Consider the following 24,530-nt stretch of genomic DNA (forward strand, 5'->3'; position numbering starts at 1 on the left):
ACCCTGTTCAAAAAAAACAAAAAAAAAAAAAAAAAAAAAAAAGGAAGCCCCAAAGCCAGGTGTGGTGTTCATCTTTAATCCTAGCACTTGGGAGGCAGAGGCAGTTGGATCTCTGTGAGATCAAGGCCAGCCTGGTCTATGTAGCGAGTTCCAGGCCAGCTGGGGCTACAGGAAGAGCTTGTCTCAAAACAAAAACAGAAAGAAGAAGCTTCAGGAACCAGGGGTGGTGGTGTAAGCCTTTAATCCCAGCACTCAGAAGGCAGAGGCACACAGATCTCTGTGAGTTCCAAGCCAGTCTGTTCGACATAGCAAGTTACAGCCCATCTAGTGCTACTCAGAGAGACCCTATCTCAAAACCAAGAACCACCACCACCAAAAACCAAAACGAAGACCTAGGAAATGACCAAAATAACAGAGGTCTTGATGACTTACATCAAAGATGACTTGGCAAAAATAGCACTTTGCGATGGCGGTACAAGAGAAAAAGGGCAGCTAGGTGACCCGAGAGCCGAAAGAAACAGCAAGGGGGCGTGCACGCAGAACTTGCCACACCAGTGACTGGACAGCCCACACACCTGAGGTGACAGTCTTTGGCAGTAGCAGTCATAGTGCATCAAAGGACACCATAGAAAGACCACCACCCCTCAGCCACCAGGTGAGGAAAAGGCAAAACTCAAAATGGCATCCACCTTCCTTGAGGTACCACACCTCAAGGAAGTACTTAGTAGAAGCTAAGCATCCTGGTGTAAGGGCGATTTTTATTCTTCTGAGGCCCAAGCCTCGTTACAGATGTCCTGGCTTTTATCAAATCTCCGGGACAAAACTCCAAGTGATGCTTGTTGTCCTTTAATGAACAACTTTCCACCGAAGTCAGGCACACTGGCTCAGAGAACAGCACTCACATTGAAGAAGGCTTCTTTGAGTATTTACATCATCTGGGGGAGGCTCCCATATAGGGGTCCCAGTCAATGACCCATCAAGGCAGTCTCATTAAGTACCTTCCGGCCTGAACCCAAGTCCAGCCTTGAAATCCAACCTGCCTGTCCATAGCCTGAGCTTCTAACTTACTTCTGCAACTGCTCGCTGTGGATGAGACGTCCCTCCCACAGCTGATGTCCAGACACAACCAATCCTCACAGGAAGAGTCAGAGATTAGCAGCACCTGTGTCCATTGACACGTTCTGATTGGCTCTTATCATTTAAATTTTTCTAACTTTGGCACTATGCAGATATCAAAATAGTCATTAAAAAACTCAGAGTCCTGGTTCCTCACAATGAATCTAATCATCTATGATCTGGATGGGATCAGCATCCCTGAGATAACACTCTCCCACCTGTCCATTCCTCACTGACTTTTTTTCTCCATGTCATCAGACAAACTGTGTAGCTAAGGATGACCTTGAACTCCTGATCCTCCTGGCTTCACCTCCCAAATGCTAGAATTACAGACGTATACCACCACACTAGGTTTATGTGGTGTTGGGGATTGAGTCCAGGGCTCTGTGCATGCTGCATAAGCTCTCTACTAACTGATCTACATCCTCAACCCTTTCCACTCATTGCTTTTTAAACAACCCTGTGATAGTTTTAATTGTCAACTTGCCGATTAAATCTAGAATCAATCACCTGTGAAGGGAGCCTCAGTGATCGGTTAGGTTGGCCTATAGCTGTGGCTGTGGGGTACTGTCTTGATTATGTTAATTGAGGTGGGAGGACCTGCAGGAGTCTTTCCCCAGGACTGAGGTGGGAGGAATGGTGTGGGCAGCACCATTCCCTAAGCAGGGGGTCCTGAACTAAGAGTGGAGAAAGCAAGCTGAGCACTGGTGTGCTACATTAATTCATTGCTCTCCACTCTTGACTGTGGATGTGATGTGACCAGCTGCTTCAAGTTCCTGCCACCTTGACTTTCTCATGGTGATGGACTGTAACCTGGAATCATGAATGTAATAACGTTTTCTCCCTTAAGTTGCTTTTGTCAAGGGTATTTGATCACAGCAATAGGAAATGAAACTAAGACAAACCCCAAGAGCCCAAAAGCCTCAGCTGGGCCCAAAGCACCATGCCCACTTTCCTGGTATGAGGACAGTCATGGATATGGTTTCTGCTACCATCACTACTTGTCTGGGGACAGAAGCAACATTTCAGACAGAGAGCTTTGTTGGGCTTACCTGGCATGTCCATCTCATGTAGCCCACAGGAAGTCTCCTGCTGTGGCAGTTCTCAATGAGGAGGCTTCCAGGCAACCCAGATGTGGAGAGGGGCTGTGGAGGCCTCCCAGCTAAATGTGACTAGTGATAGAATGGAGTAACCAGATCTTCGATCCCCTCCTTCCCTGCCTAGCAGTCCAGGGAGGTTTTCAGATGGAGGAAAACACTACAGGGGAAGAGTCAGCTGCCTAATTACCTTCAAGATGCTGTGATGCCTAAAGACCTTATCAGAAACACTGCAGAAACCATAACTCACAGCTGGAGCCACACTGCCCCTGATCCACCCAGGGCCTCCCTGGCCCTATCTGGCCCCTTTCATCCAACTCCCTTGGTAGCAAGGAAAGCTGAGCTGCCCTTCACTCAGGGCCAGAGCCCAGCAGCAGGCCAGCATTACCTCTGGAATGAAGTATTTGGGCCGCCACGGCTTTCGAAGAGACTCCCGTTTCCGCTCTTCCACCCGCTGCTTCTCCTCCAGGCGCCGCTTCTGCTCGGTGGCTTTGTCAATGTCCCCCATCCGCAGGTAGCGGGTAACATCCTGCCAGAGTTTCCTGGGGACACAGGCAGTAAAGGAAACCGTCAGGGTGGACCTGGCCATTGGGGTGACACAGTCACCAGGGCAGGAGAGGCAGCTCTCCGCAGAAGTCCAGGCATCTTGAAACACGAGGGCCAGGGGTGGACCAGGCTACTTTTTTACACATCTCTCTGCTGCCTCCATACTCTACCTGTCCCAAATAGCAAGACTTCCTCAGGTTCTGAGTCTCTAGAGAGATGGAAGCTTCCTGAAGTAGCTGGCAGAGTACCACTACCACCATCACCACCAGGGACAGCAGGCATGCATGGCTCTCAGGCACACTCTAAGCATCTTAGACACAGATGCTCATTTAATCCTGAGCCTACGGCACATGTGCCTATATTATTAGCAACTTCATTTTGCAGAGAAACTAAGGTCACATGAGCCCGACTAACTCACCCAGATCCACCAAGATGGTACTATGAGCAGTGTTTGCTTCCATAGAGAACTTGGGGGACAAGGTGGACGAAGAACAGAAAGATGAAGACTGGGCTGAGATGCTGGGTATCTGTGCACACGTTTACGGCGTGGAACTCACTTCCGGTCCCTCTACGCCTGTATCTCTCTGCCTCCCTCCTTTGGCAGCCACCTTAGCCTGGCCTAACTTGATGCTTTCCACTCCCACTTTCCTCCCAGGGACCAGCCTTGATGCTGCTAAACAGCATCACCCAGGCAAGCCCCCACCTACTCACACAGGAGAAAGAGCACGGGCTCTGAAGCCTGACAGGCCTGGCTTTGTGCCCCAACTCCTTTTGTGTGGCTTCACACAAAGGACCAGCAGAATGGCCAATGGCATGGAAACCTTGCCCTGACTTCTGGGAAGTTGGGATGTCTGTACCCAGGAACAAGCAAAGATCATCAGATGGACTTCTGCAGTGAAGCCTCAGTCCTGCCCAGAGTCTAAGAGTGGCAGTAAGGTGCTCTGTCTGTGGCCTCATAAAGCCAGGAAGGGCAGTAGGGCTCCCAGCAAATCTGGAACAAGGAGCAGTACCTTCTGAGCTACTGTCAACTCCCCTTCCCATCAGCCCCACCCTGAGTCCCACCCGATGGGGATCCAGACAGCATGATCTGGCTCCCATTCCACAGCAAGATGAGCTTTTTGGAGTTGGGACAGGAAGCCGGGTCTGACCAACCTCAGCCCTTGCTATTTCTTACTCATGCCCTGGTGCCTAATTTAAGAGAAAAACCTCTGCCTGGACTTCTACGGAGAGCTGCCTCTCCCGCCCTGGTGACTTTGTCACCCCAATGGCCAGGTCCACCCTGACGATCAGGGTAGATAGATGGGGCCCATCTACACAACAGAATACTCTTCAGCCCTGACAAAGAACAGAATCCATTTGTGACTATATGGATGGAATCTAAGGATGTTTTGCTAAGTTAAACAAGCCAGTTCAGAAGGCCAAATTGTGTGTTCTCACCAATACATGGAAGCTAATAAGCTGATGTCACAGGAGAGAGTAAACTAGATCACTAGAGACAGGAAAGGGTACAGGAGAGGGGGGTAAAGGAGTGAAGGAGGGGGAAGAGTAAGTTCTAGTGCTCTGCAAGACTGCAGGGTGATGATAGTTCAGTTGAGTATTTCATAAAGAACTACAAAGAAGAGTTACCCCACTAAGACTCAGAACCATCATGGAAAGGGGTCAGAAAGATTGTTAAGAGCCAGAGGTCGGGTAAGACAGGAGTGAAACAGGGTCTTCTGGACAGGGCAGACCACTGCATCATGAACTCACAGCAGCTATGGCTATCTGCATGAGATCAAGCCAAGCAACATTTCAGCATGGAATGGAAAGGGGGGCATGAGCCCCTACCACTAACTGAGGGGCTATAGACAGTTGAAAGCTTCTGGGGGAGGGAGAGTCAGTTTTCTAAGGGTGTGGCCCCTGGTCCAGTGGATGGCCCCACACCCATGAGTATACTCGCAATATAAACTGAACTTGGTGGGTTATTAAAAAAAAGAGAGACATAAAATTGGGGACAGGGTGAGGAGGAGGGGGTAGATGTTGGAGGAGTTAGGTGGAGAAGTAGGGGGTGAATATGAGAAAATACACTGTATATGAAATTCTCAAAGAATTAATAAAAAATAGTATATTAGAGCCAAGTGTGGTGGTACACAATTTTAATCCCAGCACTTGGGAGGCAGAGGGAGGCAGATCTCTATGAGATGGAGGCCAGCCTAGTCTACATAGTGAGCTCCAGGCCAGCTGGAGTTACAGGGAGACCTTGTCAAAAAAACAAACAAACAAAAAAGAAAACATGTGTGTGTGAAATATATATTTTAAAAACACCCTCAGAAGGCTTAAAAAACACACAGAACAGAAAGAAGAGGCGATAAAAGCTTCTCAACAAATGCTAATTTGTTGTGTTGAGAAGAAATGCTAATTTACCAGATTTATTATACATGTATCAGATGATCACACTTAATCCTCCAGATCTGTATAGGGACTGCGTCAGTTTAAAAAAGAATTGCACTGAGGGGTGTAATTCTGTGGTAGTGTTACCTAGCATGCAAGAGGCCCTACTTTTCATCCCCAGCATTACAGATTAAAAAAGAAAACAAGGAAGCTTGGGCAAAATAGTGATGTGAGCTAAGGGGTCCCCAAGGGTGGGTGTTGGGTCAAACCCACCCCCCCACACTTTCTCTTTAATCAGCATGAGTACTGAGGGGAGAAATGGACAAAAGGACAGCCGGGTAGAATCCCCCTTCAACAGGACCACCCGTGGTACATCCCTGAAAGCACAGTGGCCCATGTTTAGAGAGCAGATACACAGCCTCTCCCCAAGGAGAGGGGCTGATAGGGCAAAATCTGGCCCCACAGATAATACCCAGGCAAACACAGGAACCCAGCCCATCATCACTGAGTATGGAGGAACAGAGAACTAAGTAGAGCTCTGAATGCCAAGCTAAAGAGAGGGAAGAGATGGAGGAAACCAGAGTGGAAGGATGGGAGTAAGTCAGAAAGAAAAAAAAAGTGACTCAGGATATCCCCAGGAGGGGTGTCAGAATGGCACTGGGTGAGGCAGGGTAGGGATAGCATCCCTGGCCTCAGACCTGTGGGCCTTGACCAACACATAACCTCCTCTCAGACCACATTCTGGTCGTCTGGAGCAGAGGTACAGGGTGGGTGGACAGCAAAGTGTTCACTCCACTCCCACTGGGATCGTCATTCCAAGGCAACTGGCTGGACTAGAGGCCTTGCTAGGGCTGGCATCCCAGTGAAGCTGAGAAAAATGAGATTAGTTATGCTGATGGTCCCTGCTCTGTCTCTGCTCAGGGACCCATCAGGGACAGTGGGGACAGGCGTGCTGAGCAGCAAGGGAGCACTGGGACCAGCTGCTCCACATCTCAAGGCTAATCCCTCTGCAGAAGAGCAGTGGGTAGGCTCAGTTTCTATATAGCCAGCTCTGTATTCTTTTTTATTGTTTTTTGAGACAGAGTCTTACTTTGTAAGCCCAGGCTGGCTTTGAATTTGATCTCTTGCCTTAGCCTCCTGAATGCTGAGATTACAGGCATGCACCACCATGCCTAGCTAGCATCTGTGTTTCAACCAAGTCCATATGTGGGGGGGGGGCAGCACCCTCTTTCTAACTAGCATCAGATTTCCTCCCCGTTCCGGGTCAGATTCCAAATACCCAGAGGTACTTGCAGGGTAGTAGAATCTGAAAGAGAAGGAGCTAAGCTGTTGATGTCCCTGAAGAACAGTAGCAGGGAATCCAAGCTGCGTTCTCAATGACCAGACTGGGAACACGTCATACCATGATGGACTCTCAAGGGCCCTCATCCTGGGAATGTCTGCCAGAGGCAGTAGGGCCAGGTGATGGGTTCCCCTCCCTATGGTAGTCTTTCTCATTTCCCACTGCCACCATCCACAGACAGAGATGGAAAAGACTCCTGGGAAGAGTTCATGCCTTCCATGTCAACACAGAGAAGTTGTATTTACTGGTCTCACATTAACCAGGAGGAGAGTACTAGTCCTCCAGCCTACCAAAGGTGCCAGGGGTGCTGAAGGTCTGTTTAAACCAGGCTCTAATGTATTATCGACACACACAATGCTGTAACCCTGCTTAGTTTCCACTCAGTAAGCATGTCTACCATCCAGCTCCATGATCTTCCAGTTCCAGCAAATTCCTTCCAGAAAATCAAATGAAATTTTATTTGAATCCTACCTCATTTATAAAGAGCTGCAGACTTTCAGATTAAAGTAGGGGTTGGTGAACATTATCCATAAAGGGTCACACAGTAAATCTTGTTGGTATTGCAAGCCACGTGGTCTTGGTTGCATCTAAACTCTACTGCTACAGCGAGGAGGCAGCCGTAAACCACCAAGAACTATGCACAGCCATGAATGATCATGGCTGTTCTTCAATAGAATTTTATTTAAATAAATCACCCAGGGGGCTGACAAGATGGTTTAGCAGGTAAAGGTGTTTGCCACCAAGCCTGATGACCTGAGTTTGATCCCCAGAACCCACAGGGTAGAAGGGGATAGCTGACTCCCATGGCTGTCCTCTGACCTTCACCCATGTACTGTGGCATGTCTACACCCACACAGATACACATTAACATGATGATAGATAGATAGATAGATAGATAGATAGATAGATAGATAGATGATAGATAGATAGATGATAGACAGATAGATGATAGCTAGCTAGATGATAGATGATAGATAGATAGATAGACAGATAGATGATAGCTAGCTAGATGATAGATGATAGATAGATAGATAGATAGATAGATAGATAGACAGATAGATAGATAAGAGAGAGAGAGAGAAAGAGAGAGAGAGAGAAAGGAGAGAGACAAAAAAATTAGTTAAGCCAGGGCTGAGATTAGACTCACAGGCCACTGTTAGCTGACGGCCTAGATTGAAATAAGAATGGCACACCCCAAGAACACTCTGCTTGTGGACCTGCATTCACATCACTTTCAGTGGCTGCATGATATTCATATCATAGTTGAATGGATATTCCATAATTTACTTAACCATTTTCTAAATGTTGGTCAGATAGGTGGTTTCTCTAACTTCTGTTGCTTTCTCAAGACAAAAATAAAGTCTGTATTTAAAATCTTTTCCGAACTTAGGAATTTTCTATGACAACAGATGGGGGAGTCCCCAGAAATAGAATACAAGATTAAGGTCAATTTATGAGTTTGAATCTACTGACCCCTGCAGGTAAGTTGCACCAGGACAGGAAGTATGGTATCAGCTTTACTACCTCCTTGCCATCATTGATATTTTTTGAGACAGGGTCTTACTATATATATCCCTGGCTGACCTAGAACTCTCTATGAAGACCAGGATGGCCTTGAACTCACAGAGATCCACCTACTGTCACTTCCTGAGTGCTTGGATTAAAGGCCTGCACCACCATGCCCAGCAAACATTGAATATTTTAAAAACAACATTGCTACTCTAGCAAGGAAAAAATCCTATTTATGTGCTTCCCTGCACAGTTCTTTCCATTACAAGCAACTTTCTGTGGTTGATTTTACAAGCATTGACAAGCTTTTTCAAGATAGGCAGTACAAGTCTGCCAGACTACAGTGACAGTCCACTCACACTGCAGAACCACCCAACTGACAGCTACGTGGGCCTGTCCCCCTAACAGACACACGGGGGAAATTCAAATGGCGGACGAAAGTGGTCCCCAGCCCTCTGCCATTAACCTTGCTTCTGAAGCTTCCTGTCTATCCCTCAGACAAGATCAAGGAGCTGGGCAGACACACCTGGACTCCATGGGCCCCTGCTTCTCCAAAGGTCTGATCTTCTTAGGATACACAGACAGGGTGGTTGTGTCGATGACTTTGGTCTCCCCATTGCTGTAGGTGAACTCCAGGGTCCCATTCCATTCCCCGTGTGCTTTGCAGACAATGGTGTTGGTTGGATTGTGTTTTACTTCAGCTGTGACTCTGAATGAACAAATCAAATGAATCAAAAAGGGAACTCCCATTCATAAATTTTTTTTTAAGGAGGTTTAAGGAGAATGAATTATTTTTGCAGTCTGACTCAAAGACTAGGTCTTAAAATATGATCTAGTATCCTTGATCAGGGGCTGGAGAGATGGCTCAGCAGTTAAGAGCATTGGCTGCTCTTACAGAGGACCTGGGTTTGGTTCCCAGCCCACATGGAGGTTAACAAAGGTCCGAAATTCCAGGTCCAGGGGACCCAACACTGGCCCCCAGCATTACATGATATGGATGCACTAACATGCAGGCAAAACACTCACACGCCTAAAAATAAAAATAAAAAAATATCCTTTTATCAGAACAGGAAGTTGGAGCTCTGTGTATTGGCTCACACCTTTAATCCCAGCACTCAGGAGGCTGAGGTAGGAGTATCTAAGAAGACTGAGGCAGGCCAGGAATAAATACCTAGACCTTGTATTAAAAAGAAAGAAAAGAACGGAAGACAGTTTATCTTGTCACCTCCATCACTGAAACTCCATTTTTTCCTAGGGTGGGTAGTGCTGGGGATCAAACTCAGGGATTTGTGCATGTTATGCAAACACTGTACCATTGAGCTATGCCCCCCAGCTTTTGGTATTCTGAGACAGGGTCTCACTATGTTACCCAAGCTAGCCTGGAGTTTATTGTGTAGCCCAGGCTGGCTTGGAACTTGAGATTCGTCTGCCTCCAGAAGGCTGGGCTTATAGATATGTGACAATTATGCCTGGCTAGAACTCAATCTTTTATTGTTGTTGTTGTTGCTTTGAGGCAGAGTCTCATGTAGCCTAGGCTAGCCTATCTACCCAAGGTTGACCTTGAACTTCTGAGCCTCCTCTTTTTGCCCCTAAGTTTAAGATTACAGGTGTGGGGCTGGAGAGATGGCTCAGTGGTTAAGAACACTGACTGCTCTTGAAAAGGACCCAGGCTCGATTCCCAGCACCCACACGGAAGCTACAAAACGTCCTTAACTCCAGTTCCAGGGGACTCCAAAGCCCTCTTCTGATCTCTGCAGCATTGCACGACATGGGTACACTCACATATATGCAGGCAATACACTCATAACCATAAAATAAAAATAATAAATAAAATATTTTTTTAAAAATTACAGGTGTGCCCACCACACCTGGTTCCTTCTCAATGATCAAGGGAGGGGCTGGAGAGGCAGCTCAGCAGTAAGAGCTGTTCTTGGTGAGGACCCAGGTTTGGTTTCCAGCACCCACATGGCAACAACCACCTGTAACTCCAGTTCCAAGGGAACCAGTGCTCTCTTCTGGCTTCTGTGGGCACTGCACACATATGATGCACTTACATATATGCAGGTAAACACATGAAATATAAGTAAAATCTTCAAAGGTCAAGGGAACTCAGACACAGAGAGAAACACAGCCAGTGTCCTGGCCACTTCCTACCTGTGAACCTTTCCACCATAGAAGGGCTTTGTGTGGAATATCACTGTGGCGGAGTAACCAGTCTTGGCACAGCTGATGTTGACCTTCCCTCCTAGCTCCACCCATGGGACAGTGAGGATGGAGCGGGCGTAGGCACTAGGCAGGGTGAAGATGTATTCTTCCCCATAATCCAGGAGCCGTAGTATACCTCCAGGGAGAGAGGAGAGTCAGGTCAGAACAGGAAAGGGACTGTGAGGGACCCAAGAGTCCTGCAGCAAACATCATACCTCCTACCTCCATTGAGCTCACTGACTATTGCTCTGTGCTCTGCTGCCTGCACCATGCAGAGTTCTAGAACATACCATGAGCAAGGCAGCCCCACTTTCTGCCACTGGGGTGAACATTAGCTAAGCACTGAACAGACACACCACTGTGTGTCAAGGCAGTAAGGGAGAGGTGACCAGTGCCAACCTGGAAAAGGAAGGTCTCCCCCAGGAAGGGACACTTGAGCTGGGGAACAGATGAGAAGATGCAGCGAACAGCATATGCAAAGACCCTGTGGTGGGAAGGGACAAAAGGATTGTGTTTGAGGAGAGTGGGGTGTACAGATGCAGAGGCCGGACAGAGTAGCAAGGGACCAGCCTTGCCTCAGCAGCACAGTAAGAGGCTGGCCTTATGCAGGGAACTGCATCAGAACACCTGCTCTTGGAAGCTGATGGAAGGACAAGTGACAGGATGGAGGATAGGGGATAGAAAACAACACAGATGACGTGTACAGAATGGGGATGTAGCACTTCCCACTTGCACCTCTGTCACTTAGCATGCCGAATCTGTGTGCCTCAGTTTCTTCGTCCATGACACACAGATAATGGGGTATGTATCTTACAGAATGATAATAAAGACAGAAAAAAGTGATTTTAAAAGTCAACTAACTCCTGGTTGTAATACCTTTAACCCCAGCACTCGGGAGGCAGAGACAAGCAGAATTCTATGAGTTCAAGGCCAGACTAGTCTACACATAGCAAATTTCAGGCCAGTCAGACTATGTAATAAATCCAGTCTAAAACACAAAGGAAAACAACAACAACAAAAAATGTCAGTCAACAGCAGCCTGCCATAGAGTCATAACCCTAAAGGTCTTCAGCCTGCCAAATCACTCTCCAGTGACTCTCCAGGTAGGTCATTAACAAGGGACATTGGCATTTAGAAAGAAAGAGCCATCCTCAAGTCTGGTACTGGGCTATGCATATGACAGGTGAAGAAATTTATATATATATATATATATGTGTGTGTGTGTGTGTGTGTGCATTGTCTGCGTGTAGATAAGTGCACCCGTGTCATGCAATGCCCACAGAGGACAGAAGAGACTTTCGGATCACCTGGAACTGGAGTTACGGACAGCTGTTAGCTGCCATGTGGGTGCTGGGATTTGAACCCGGGTCTTCTGCAAGACCAACCAGTGTTCTTAACCGCTGAGCCATCTCTCTAGCCCCATGAAGAAATTTCTTAAACACAATGCTTCCCCTTAGGCAGGCCACCATCCTCCTTTTTACTCCCCACAGAAAGAGCTCTTTGAGTTCCCCAGTCCTCAGAAGTCAGTGAGCCCCAAAGCTAAGCTGATGAAAGGCACTGAAGGACTTACTTCCTTTTTTTCTTTTCTCTTTTCTAAGCCTGGGTATCACCATGTGACCATGGCTGGCCTGGAACTCACTACACAGCTCAGGTTGGCCTTGCACTTACAGGGATTCTCCTAAATGCTGGGACTAAAGGTTTGCATCACTGTATGTGGTTTGGAGAAATCACTTTCTTTCCTTTCCTTTTTTTTTTTTTTTTTTTTTTTTTGAGACAAGAACTCTTTGTAAACCCAGCTGGCCTGGAACTTGCTATGTAGACCAGGCCGGCTTCAAACTCACAGGGATCCGCCTACCTCTGCCTCCCAAGTGCTGGGATTAAAGGCCTGTGCCAGGATGCCCATCGAGAAATCACTTTCTAATATCCCTCAATGTGTGTTCATTCACCCAGTCACCTGTGCTATACTAACCCTTTTTACATCAGGATTACATTTAAAAATCTACCCTTAATATGAACAGTGGCTTTATTAAAATTAGAGTTTATAAGGGCATGGCAAATGAAAGTTATTTCTTCATTTGGCTTGAGAACTGAGAGAAACTAAAAAGCTGCCCATAATCAATCATGTTGAGGGTTCGTCTTCAGGCTGGGAGATTCTCATTTGAAATTTCACAAGTTGATTTACCAAGGAACAAGGCCAGTATTGAGAATTTCAAACAGATAGATTAAGGCTAAATCTGTGGGGGCTAGAGAAATGGCTCAGCAATTAAGAGCCTGACTGCTCTTGTAGAGAACCTGGATTCAGTTCCCAGCACCCACACATGGCTAATGACAATCTATAACTCCAGTTCCAGGGAATGCATTCTGGGCATAGGGTGTGGTATAGATTTGACTTCTGAGAGTAAAGGATCTCTTGGGTCACAAAGTCAGATGTAAAAATCTATATCGTGCTGAAAATCCCCAGCAAACACCATGAATCCCCACTAGGAACTAAAAAACTAGGAGATATATGCCCTATACTCCAGTTTAAAAATCTAGTTATTCTGGCTAGGGAGATGGCTCAGTGGGTAAAGCATTTTGTTGTTTAAGTATGAGGATCTGAGTTCATATGCCTAGAATCCATGTAAAAGTTGAGCATGGTAGCTGCCTGTCATCCCATCATGCCTACAGGAGACAGCAGACCAGCTAGCCTGGAGTCCACAGCAACAAACAAAGGAAGATCTTGACTCAAACAAAGTGGAAGGCAAGGACCAACACCCAGTGTAGTCCTGACTTCCACATATGCACCTGCATTCACACACAAATACACATGCACGTCATGCACTCGTACACACATGCACTCATACACATGAATGCACACCGCCCCACACACAACACAAACGTCAAACCTCCTTTTCCCAGGTCTTGATGGTTAACAACAAGCACTCCTGCGAGGGTGAAGAATTTTTTCCTATACACTAGAAAATACCACACTTGGCTTTATCAAGAGACATCACCAGGGTGGCACTCTGCCCTGCACCTGGGGAGAAGGCTGAGCTCAGAAGGAGGAGCCATGACTGGGTTCTGAGGACAGACTTGTGAGGAAATGCCTGACCTTCCACCCCTCTAAGACAGGCCTTGGCAGCGCTGCCTGTGCCTTGTCAGGGACCTTAAGGAGTCCACACCAGCCACCATTCTTTCCTCGCCTGGTCACCCCATCGCATGGTCCTGATCCTGTGACCTTGGGGACCTACTGGAAACTTCTCAGTTCTGACTTCCTATCCAGAGCCAAAGGTTGCAAACTCAAGTAGTCTGCGGGATGGGTGATCACAAGCAGGCTGCCCTACACTCACTTCTGATTCTTCCTCAACAGTGCACCTATATCAAACAGAAGAGCTGGCTGTGTTGACCCTCCCTGGTTCCCTCTTGAATGGATTCCCTTGAATGGATCTATACAGGAATAGTGCCACAGGCAACAACCCTCCAGGTGACCCGTGACCTCCAGCACCAGACACCAACAGTTGCGTCCTATCTTCATGGAGTTGACTTGCACGGCCTGCCACAGCTGCCCACTCCTCCTACTGTGGCACCCTTCTGTGGCTCTGTCTCTGGGCACACGACCCCCAATATGCACCTGCTGCTCTTGGCTTCCCTGGCTGAGTGTTAATGCCTTCTGAACCTCTCCCTGCAGGAGGGTGGCAGGGACCAGGGTTCATTCAAGCTAATTGGCCCTGAGGTCTTTAAACTGCGAGTTTTTACCTTGACCAGGTACTCCCTGAACTGTAGCATGTGTATACGGCTGTCCATAGGAGCATCCCACTTGGTCATCTAATTCAGATGAGACAGAGACCCCACATTCTTCCACAGTCACTCCCAGGTGAAGATTCTCAGTCCTCTCCGCTGCTCAGTGAATGGCTATACATGCTTCCATGTTCATGACAAAAACCTCAGTGAGGGCCAGAGAAATGGCTCAGCAGGCAAGGGTGCCTGCTGTCAACATGACAGCATGAGTTCAGTCCCTGGGGTGCCCATTGTGAAAGGAGAGAATCAACTCCTGCAAGCTGGTCTCTGACCTCCACACGTATATGTATATCACGGCCTGAATGTACACACACACACACACACACACACACAATATAAGAATAATAATAATAAACCTCAGTAAAAAGCCAGACATGGAGATTCAAGCCTATAATCCCAGTGCTTGGGACAGTAAAGGAGACCTACAGAGAATGCAGGACCAGCCTATGCTACACAGTAAGTACCAGGGCAGCCAGCACTGCAAAGAAAAATTCTGTCTCCAAAAGCAACTCAGAACACTGCTGGGATGTTTCAGTTTGGACCTTCAATGGCCCCCAAAGCCTCCCTTTAGGTTTAGTTGAAACCTGTGACTCTATTAGGAGACAGTGGAACCTTTGGGGACAGGGGGGCTGATGGGAGGAGTGAGGCCACTAGAGGCCTCTTTTTGAAGGCAATAGTGAGACTCTAGCCCCTTCCTGTCTCTTTGCTTCCCAGGGCAGCTTTGCTCCAACCCGTGATCCCTTCTGCCTTGTCACAGACCCAAAATCAACTGAGCCAAGCACAGGGCTTTGCTGTTCACTCAGCATAGGAGTCCATATCCCTAGCAATGACCCTTGGCCCTCCATGATTCAGTCTCAGCCCCAGCTCTGACCTCACCTTTCAGTCACTGGCTTACCCTTCTCTGACCACAGGGCTTCCTTCTTTCCACCAGCACGTGGGCACCATCCTGCCCTTGGCCCCTGTCTTGTTCTGGCTGCTTTATATACTATTCTGGTTGATCCCTCCTGTCTCTGATCAATGGGGAGGCAGGATAGATAGGGAAAATGAGGCATGGGATGGGAAAGGAGGCCCTCATGCCAGAGTCTGGTTAAAGTCTCCCTCCAACTGAGAGTCAAGGATCCCAGCACAATTAACTTTGCTATGAAAGTTGTTTACATAGAGACAACATTCCTTTTCTATAAAAATATTTCAGGGACTGGAAAGATGGCTCAGAGGTTAAGAGCACTTCCAGGGGACTAGAAGTTCAGTCCCCAGCAACTACGTCAGGTGGCTTACAACTGCCTACAAGTCCAATTTCAAGGGATTTAACATGCTCTTCTGGCTGCCACTGGGATCCCCTCACACATAGTATTCACAAACACAGACACACATACATACACACACAAACACACATACATAATAAAAATAAATCTTAAAAGATATCTCAAGTAAAAGTGTTAAAACTTGTGGCACGATGTCTCAGTGGATAAAGGTGTTTATCACCAAGCCTAATGAACCTAAGTTCAATCTCTAGGGCCCACATGGTAGGAGAGAACTGAGTCCTGTCAAGTTGTCCTCTGACCGTCACATGTACATTCCCATGCATACACACATAAATGTAATTTTAAAACAATTTTAAATGTTATAATAACAGTAATTCATACTGAAGGACTAAGCATAAGTGGCCTTATTCTTTTTGCAGCTGTAAATCCACAACCTTCTAAGACTCTCCCAAGACTATCAACTCCATTCAGAGTAAAAGTTAGGTCCCAGGTCCCAGTCCTCTGGCTCAACCTCTGTGGTGCATGGTTTTACCTTATCAGACTGCAATCCTATTCAAGGTCCCTCAGAAACCACCTTATGATCTTATTTACCAGAAAGAGAGGAAAAGGGGGGTGTAGGGGAGTTTCTTAGTAACTCTTTGTGATATAGTTAGAGAAACCACAAAAATAACACAGATGGCTGTTGCTAAGGCACCTGAGGACAATTCTCCTAAGAAACTCCACCACAGTGGGCGTGCACTATCTTGTCCCTGAACACCTCTTCTTCTAATACTTCCCTTCCCCCATATTTACATCTAGGTTAGAATTAAAAAACTCCAACTCTGCTTAATACTGGTTCAACCTGAAACTTTGTTCCTCAGTGAAGTCAAGAATCCCAGCTTCACCTGAATAGAAGTCTCTGGAAAGGACTCCTCAGACTGCTGCGGGTAGCATGCAGCTGTGTCTCTGGTGCACACCCTACTGCCACTGACAACATCCTCCTCTCAGAGAGGCCTGCCCACTTGCTCACCGGGCCTCCTCCCAGGCCTTACCCTATCTTCTTTTTCTCTATGGTACTTGCCTTCTTCCAACACAGACTACAAATGACTCATTTATTTCCCCAACAGACAGAAGTAAACTAGAAGCTTCACATGGCTACAGAGGTTATGTGGGCTTTTCTTCTCTTTTCTTTACTCAAGTGTCCCTAGATCCTAGGTCAAAACCCAGCCAGCATCCAGTAAGCACTCAATAAAAGTATGCCTTTCCAGGTCAATGAGACGGCTGAGGTGATAAAGGCACTTGGCACCCAGCCTAATTAGTGACTGAGTTTGAGCCTTCGAACCTACATGGTGGAGGGAGAGAATAAACTCTGCAAGTTGTCTCTCTAAATAGATAAGTAAATGTTATAAAAAATTTTAATGTACATAGTAAAAGTACCCAGGATGGGATTTGGGAAGGACTTTCAAGAAGTCAACATATTCCCAAAGGCTGAAAGTAAAATTTTGTGGTTTTTCTCTTTTGCTTTCTGAGAGGAGAGTCTTAAGGCCCCAAAGGAATTTTTTGGCTCCAAAAAAGTTGAAGACCTACTAATGGAGACACTCGACTTAACAAGGATCAGGAGGGGTTTCTTCATGCAGTGAACAAACTGCATTCACACCTCTTCACTAAAATAAGAAGCTACAATCCAACAGTAGGGAGATCAGGCCATTCTCTCTTCAGAAGTTCCAGCACAGAGTCAAAAGATTTATCCTGGGAATTCCTATGAGCAGCTTTTGAACAGGCAGTTGTTATCCTCATGGTCTGTGAGTCAGAACACCCATGTTAACACACATCCCTCATTCCATTCCATGTTCTGACTCATAGGCCATGAGGATGGTAGAAATAATGTGTTTTCACAGATTTAGAGTCAACCCTAATATTCATGTAACACCTAAAGAATAAGGATTCTGTAAGCTGGTATGTGCACCAGCACAGTGGGAATCAGCAGGTATGACTCACTTCATCCATCACCTGAGACTAGTGGGAAATCACCATCCTGGTCTAAGATCCATCCTTCTTTCCCACCACCAATCCATTTCTAAAACAAAATTAAAAATCCATGCACAAAATTATCCATTATCTATCATAAATGCAACTATCATAACTGGCTAAGAGCCCAACGCAACACATGATATTGGCTTACCTTCCCCTATCATAGAGACCCCCACGGACATGCCCATGAACTTGCTTTTGGTCCATACATGAGTGTTGACACACAGTCTCTTCTCTTTGCACTCACAATAGAAACAGGAGATGGGCGGGTGATGGGACACCTGCTCAGCCACAAATCTGAGTTTATAGCTTTTGGATGGATCCTTGGCCATTGGGTGCTCATGAAAGCCAACAGGAGACTGGGAAGGAGTCCTCCTTGACTTGACTTTGTCCTTGGGAACCTCCCAGGAGCAATGAAAGTTCTCACCAATGATGGGGTTGTAGGGCTTCTTGGCCAGGGCACCTTTGCGCCCCTCATGGAAGGCTGTAAGATAGTACTCTACGAAGCTTATGACTCTTTCCTCTGGTGTGGCCCCAGCAGTGATGGCCAGCAGCAAGTCGGGGTGTGCCATGAAGTCTGCATACATTTCCAGCAAGGAGCGCTTCTCCAGAATAAATGTGGGCAACACCACCTGTGTGAAGGACAGAGGCAGACAGAACCTGTGAGTGTACAACTGAAGAGGGACTGAGCCACTACCTGGCAAGTCCCAGAGGCCCAAACCAGGGACTGCTGTTCTTGACTGGTGCACCAATGACAAATCAAAGGGATTAGGAGGGACAGTGGTACCCATGTCTGTCCAGCTTTGTGCGCATGACTGTTCTGAATGATTTCCTTGTGTGATCTAAAACAAGAGCTCTCCTAACACGCACCCTTCAATCATTTTGTCTCTCTCAAACATCCTTGTTCATTCCCTATGTCTCTCTTAACACACATCCCTCATTCCATTCCTATCACGGAGTGAGTCACACAAGGGGAATAGCCAGAAAAGCTTTAAATTTTCTAAAACTATACTTTAATATATTTATTCTCTCTCCTCCCACCCCTCATCTTTGGGAAGGCACTTACTACAGTCTGCATGTGGAGATTTTTGGGAAGGCACTTACTACAGTCTGCATGTGGAGATTAGAGGATAACTTGTGGGGCTGTTTCTTTCCTTCTACCATGTGAGTCCTGGGAATTGAACTCAGGTCATTAGGTTTGGCAGCAAGTGCCTTTACTCACTGAGCTATCTTATCAGGCCAGAGGTTCTTTTTCCTTCTACCTGCTTCGGCCATAGGGGTACTCTGTGTGTTTCAACAAACTGGGCCACTGTGGCCGGTTTGTTCTGGAGGCCAGGTGGACTCCACCAAGAGTCCCCAGTGGAGACAGCAGAAGAGTGGCTTATGCACCCAGCACAATGGAGGTGGGGGGGAGGGTCCACTTGCAGGCAAATGCTGCAGATCCACTCGGGGGAGAGGGACATCATAACTGCATCTGCAGTGGCTGCTCCTCAAGGCAGGGCACTGGAAAACAAGAATATGCTACAAAAAAGTTAAGAGGGGTGTAAGTTACAACACCATCTGCCCAAATGGCAGAGGGCTGTCCCTGAGCCTGTTACCAACCTGTGACTGAAAGAGAAGCATGAGTAACAGTAGAATGGGACATAAGGATTTCAGGACGGTCCAAAGGAAATCCACGCGGGCACTCTGGGTCTGCACAACTCCAAATGATCCAGTGACCAGGTCATCTGATGCAAATGAAGGTCATCTGAACCTAGGTTGTGGGCTACTCCTTACTATTACTAACCTAGGAAGGAGAGAGCCCACTTCCCACTGCGTTAGAATCCTTGAAATGTGACTGTTGGGCATCAGGACTCAGCTGCAAATGCTTTATGCTTTACCTTGAACTACCTTGAGGCAGGAGAGGAAGCAGGGAAAATCAAGGAACCCCTTACTCCAGAATCTGGTTGAAATCTCCTGCCAGATGTTTTCTGGTAATCTTTTAAACAAGATTATTAACTTTGTTTATTCCACTGCGTTAGAGTCCTTGAAATGTGACTGTTGGGCATCAGGACTCAGCTGCAAATACTTTATGCTTTACCTTGAACTACCTTGAGGCAGGAGAGGAAGCAGGGAAAATCAAGGAACCCCTTACTCCAGAATCTGGTTGAAATCTCCTGCCAGATGTTTTCTGGTAATCTTTTAAACAAGATTATTAACTTTGTTTATAGTGAACATCTCCTAACTTCCTGCATCCTTATGATCTAAGCCTTATCAATTGTAGTCCTGTCAGGTACATCTCAAAACTTCCCCTCCACTATGATCTCATTAAATTCCTTGACAACCCTTTGAAAGAGAGGGCTCAGTAGGTTAAGGCACTTGCCATCAAGGCTGACAACCTGAGTTTGGTCCCTGAGACCTACATAGTAGAAGGACAGAAATGACTCCCAAAAGTTGTCCTCCTATCTAGACACACACACACACACGCACACACACACACACACACACACACATACACTCTGCGCACACATCCTCCGCTATAAATTTAAAAAATATCACCAAAGTCCCATCTATGTGACTGTTATGAAGACAAAGAGGTGTGACTCCTCTTTAAGAAGCCCACAAACCCCGATCTTGGTCATGGTTTACCACCCTCCACCAACTCTCTCTCTCTCTCTCTCTCTCTCTCTCTCTCTCTCTCTCTCCCCCCTTGTGCTTAAAATCTATATTTAAAAAATCTCCTTTTTTTAATAACTCCAAATCTGCTTCATGGTGGCTTATCCTGAAATTCTTTTTTGTGGTGAAGTCAGGAATCTGGCTTGACCTGAGTTGAGGTCTCTTAAAAGATGGGGGTTAGAGAGATGGCTCAGTGGTCCAGGCTAATCTTGCAGAGGACCAGAGTTCAGTTCTCAGCACCCACATGGTAATGGCCATTGGTAATTCCAGTTCCAGGGGGTCTGATGCCTTCTTCTGGCCTCGGTGGGCATTGTGCACATGGATGCATTTACATGTATGCAGGCAAAACACTCATACAAATACATTTTTTTAGAAAAATAAAAAAAGACTGAGGCATCTGGGTATGGTGGTACACACCTTTAATCCCTGCACTCAGAGAGTTCCAGGCCCACCTGATCTACAGAGAAAGTTCCAGACCAGCCAGGGCTACATAAATACTGTTTCATAAAAATTTTTTTAAAAAAGCTAAGTAAAAAAAGGACAAAAGATGGAGACCAATGGAACAGAATACAGCAACCAGAAATAAACTGACAGACCTATGCCCACAGAATTTTTGACAAAGGAGGCAAAAACATACATTGGAAAAAAGGTAAAAAGATAGCCTATTCAACCGATGATGCTGGCAACACTGGATACCTGCAGAAGAATGATCAGATTCATATCTTTCAGCTTGTACTAAAATCAGTTTGAAATGGATCAAAGACTTCAATTTAAAATCTGAAACACTGAAATTTTCAGATGAAAACATAGGAAATAATCTTCAGGATATAGGGTAGGCAAGAACTTTCTGAACAGAATTTTGACAGCACAGCAGCTAGTCCCAAGTGTCAACTGATGGGGTTACGTGAAATTAAAAAGTTTCTGCACAGCAAAGGAATCTATTAGTAGAGCATACAGACAGCCCACAGAATGGGAGAAAATCTACCAGCTATACTTCAGACAAGAGGCTGATATCCAGAATTTACAAAGATCTGCAGAGATTAAATACTAAGAAACTTAACAAATGGGCTAATGAATTGAATACAGTTTCAAAAAAATAAATACAAATGGCCAACAACTGTTTTTAAAAGTGTTTAGCATCCCTAGTCATCAAGGAAATGCAAATAAAAAGTACTTGGAGATACCACCTTACTCAGGTCGAATGGCTGTCATCAAGAAATCTGACAAATGCTGGAGAGGATGTGGAGAAAGAGAAATCCGTATTCACTGTAGGTGGGAGTGCAAATTAGTACAGCCATTATGGAAATCAGTTTGGAGGTTCCTCAAAAAATTTAAAATAGAATTACCATTTGATCCAGCTGTCTCCCTCCTGGGCATATACCCAGAGAATTCCATACCTGACCACAGAGTTATCGACACACCCATGTTTATTGCTACTCTATTCACTACAGCAAGGAAATGGAACCCACCTAATTGCCTATCAACAGATAAATGGATAATGAAAATCTCATACATACTTTATAAAATGGAATGCCATTCAGCTCTAAGGAAAGATGAAATTACAGTATTTGCAGGAAAATGGACGGACCTAGAAGGTATAATATTAATTGAGGACACTTAATCTCAGAAAGAAAAAATTGCATGTTCTCCCTCATATATGGATTCTAGCCTAAAATGTATACATGTACATATGTAAGTTAATGCATGTAAATATATTATAATGTTTTGAAAGAAGAATAAGAAAGGGTAATTTTTAAATACCTTTATTTTTAAATAAAGCGTACTTATGATTTTATATATATATATTATGCTTTGTGGAAGCCCTTTTTAATGCTCTTCACATGTGATTCCACGAGGGGCTGTTATCTTGAAGGAAATCTGAATTTTAAATTGTTTATCATTGTTTGAATATTTCTGTATATTTTATTTTTTGATAAATACTAATAAACTAAGATATTTTTAAAAAGATCAAGGGGGCTGGAGAGATGGCTCAGCAGTTAAGAGCACTGGCTGCTTTTGCAGAGGACCTGGGTTCAACCTTCAGCACCCACATGGCAGCTAACAACTGTTTGTAACTCCAGTTCCAGGGGATCCAATGCCCTCTTCTGACTTCCATGGGCATTGCATGACATTGGTGCATTCACATATATGCAGGCAATACACACATACACATAAAATAAAAATAATAAAAATAAAATTTATAAAAGGATCAAGGGAAGTCCTCAGGCTATTACAGGCAACAGTGTGGTGCTGCACCTCTGTCCAGCTGCCACTAACAACCTCAGTTCACTCCTCTCAGCATGGATCCACTGGGTTTCCAAGCTGGCAGGTCACCAAGGGTATACGAGACCAGATTGTGAATATCACCCTGGCTTATAGATCTGCAACCTCAGCTCCATTCTAGACTTTCTTATTTAAGATTTATTCTATTTTTAATTATGGGGGGGTGTCTGTGTGTGGATATGTGCACATGTGAGTACAGTGCCCACAGAATCCAGAAGAGGGCATTAGAACCCCTGGAGCTGGAATTTCGTGTGGTGTGAGATGCCCAGTGTGAGCACTGGAAACCAAATTTCAGTCCTCTACAAGAGCAGTACGTATTCTTAACCACTGAGCCAGCTCTCCAGCCTTGCATCCTGGGCTTTCTAAAAATTCCTTGCAAGTGATTCATATATGAAAGAAGGCAGAAAAAGAAGTCCACGCCTTTAATCCCAGCACTCGGGAGGCAGAGGCAGGGGGGGCTCTGTGGGGTCAAGGCCAGCCCGGGCTATGTAGTGAGTTCCAGGACAGCTGGGGCTACAGGGAGACCCTGTCTCAAACACACACACACATACACATACACACACACACACACACACACACACACACACAGATAAAGTCCAGAGTAAGAGTGAAGACAGGCAACACATGAGGTCTACAAGAGGTCGATGAAGCAGAGCAGCACCAGACACAGCCCAGCCCACTAGGGAGGCATGGTTTGGTAGATAGTTCTTAATATTAAAAACAAGCTATAAACCAAGCATATAACACAATCCAAGTAAATCCATTAACAGCCTTAAAATGTTAACCTGTCTCCAGATAATAAAAGGGACTGATTTGCATTTTGAATCTTTCTCCTTTCCTTAATAACATGCAGGAAGAAAAAATAGTCATTAAATGACAACTATGCAAATCAGTGCAGATTTCCTAATTTTGTTTCAGACACATTTTGACAAAACTGAGAATCCAGCTGTCCAAGAATCTCTTTGGCTAGGAAAAGTGCACTCTATCCTCACAACCTTCAGACAGCATGCCCCTTACTTCTGTGTGTCTGCAGAAACAGGTCACCATCCAGCAGTCCAGCAGTCATCACTGAGCTGTGGCTCCAGGCTTGCTGCTGCCCCACTGCACAAGCAAGTAGCCCAAGCTAGCAGCAAATTCTAGAACATTCTCATCTCCCCCCCCCATCACTCAAGGACCCTGTAATGGCTGATCTTCATTGTCAGATTGGCTGGGTTTAGAATCACCATGGAGACCTAACTGTAGATATTTCTAAAAAGGTTTAACTGAAGTGGGAAGACCCACCCTGAATGTGAGAGGCACTATTCCCTGGGCTGGAGTCTTGCACTGAATAAAAAAGAGAAAATGAGTTGAGTACCAGCTTTCATCTCTCACTTGCTGACTTCAGATGCAACGTGCCCAGCCGCCTCATGCTCCTGACACCATGCTCTCCCCACCACGATGGACTGTATGTCTTTTCAAACTCTAGGCCAAATAAACCCTTCTTCAGTTATTTCTTATTAGATGATTGGTCCTAGCAATGAGAAATGTAGCAATGTAGTCTGGAGACTACAGACTTGATGTGTTGTCCTTCTCACTGGCGTGATTAAGCATCTGACAAGAAACAACTTAAGGGAGAAGGGCTTTATTTTGGCTCACAGTACCAGGGGATACAGTCCATCATGGTGGGGAAGGTGGGTGGAGCAGGAGGCAGCAGGTCACGCCATAGTCAGGAAGGAGAGAGTGGTGAATGAACGCTCCTGCTCAGCTAGCCTTCTCCATTTTATACAATTTGGGACCCCAGCCATGGAATTCTACCATCTACATGTACAACGGGTCTTCCCATTTCAATTAACCTCATCTAATCCCCCCTGCCCCCAGGCTTGTTTCCACAGTGATTCAAGATGCTGGTGTGCTGTCAAGTTGATAACAGTAACCATTACACTTAGGGATTAGGGTTCACAGCCATCATCCAACCCAACCAAGCCTGCATCCTGCACTTTCAAATGATGCCACCATGGCCTCGGCAGAGCTGGAGAGCTAGGGAGCTAGAGCAGCCCAGGCTTGGGCAGGACGATTGTCTCCTCTCTCACCTCTTGCTGAGTGAGAATATCAATCACTAGACTAACTTCAAAAGCCATATCTGAACATTCTGGCCAAAATAGCATCCTTTTCATTCAAACAAATTTCCTGCTCTGCTATAATTTCTTTTTCTCATACCATCTCCAAGCCCCTTCTTCCTCCTTTTCAGGGTGCATTTCTAAATACACCACTTCATCATTTGCTTCTAGGCGGTGGAGACTGTGTATATGAAGCCAAGAAGTTCTGAGTACTAATTGGACTGCCTGCCTCCAACAGAGAATGAGTGATTGCCCAGCTGTT

The 24,530-nt window shown here is 45.9% G+C and overlaps 1 protein-coding gene across 1 annotated transcript in view; it reads right to left on the minus strand.

Moving 5' to 3' along the window:
• Positions 1–24,530, minus strand: part of Osbpl10 (oxysterol binding protein like 10) — a 330,111-nt gene that overhangs the window by 622 nt on the left and 304,959 nt on the right. The window contains exons 8-11 of the mRNA XM_008830466.2: positions 17,386–17,866; positions 10,135–10,321; positions 8,507–8,689; positions 2,602–2,755 (exon numbers count right to left, since the gene is read on the minus strand). Coding sequence (XP_008828688.1) covers positions 2,602–2,755; positions 8,507–8,689; positions 10,135–10,321; positions 17,386–17,866 — 1,005 coding nt within the window. The remainder of the gene's footprint in view (positions 1–2,601; positions 2,756–8,506; positions 8,690–10,134; positions 10,322–17,385; positions 17,867–24,530) is intronic.

This window comes from Nannospalax galili, unplaced genomic scaffold (genome assembly GCF_000622305.1).
Source record: "Nannospalax galili isolate Female #2095 unplaced genomic scaffold, S.galili_v1.0 scaffold695, whole genome shotgun sequence".
NCBI classification, from domain to species: domain Eukaryota; kingdom Metazoa; phylum Chordata; class Mammalia; order Rodentia; family Spalacidae; genus Nannospalax; species Nannospalax galili.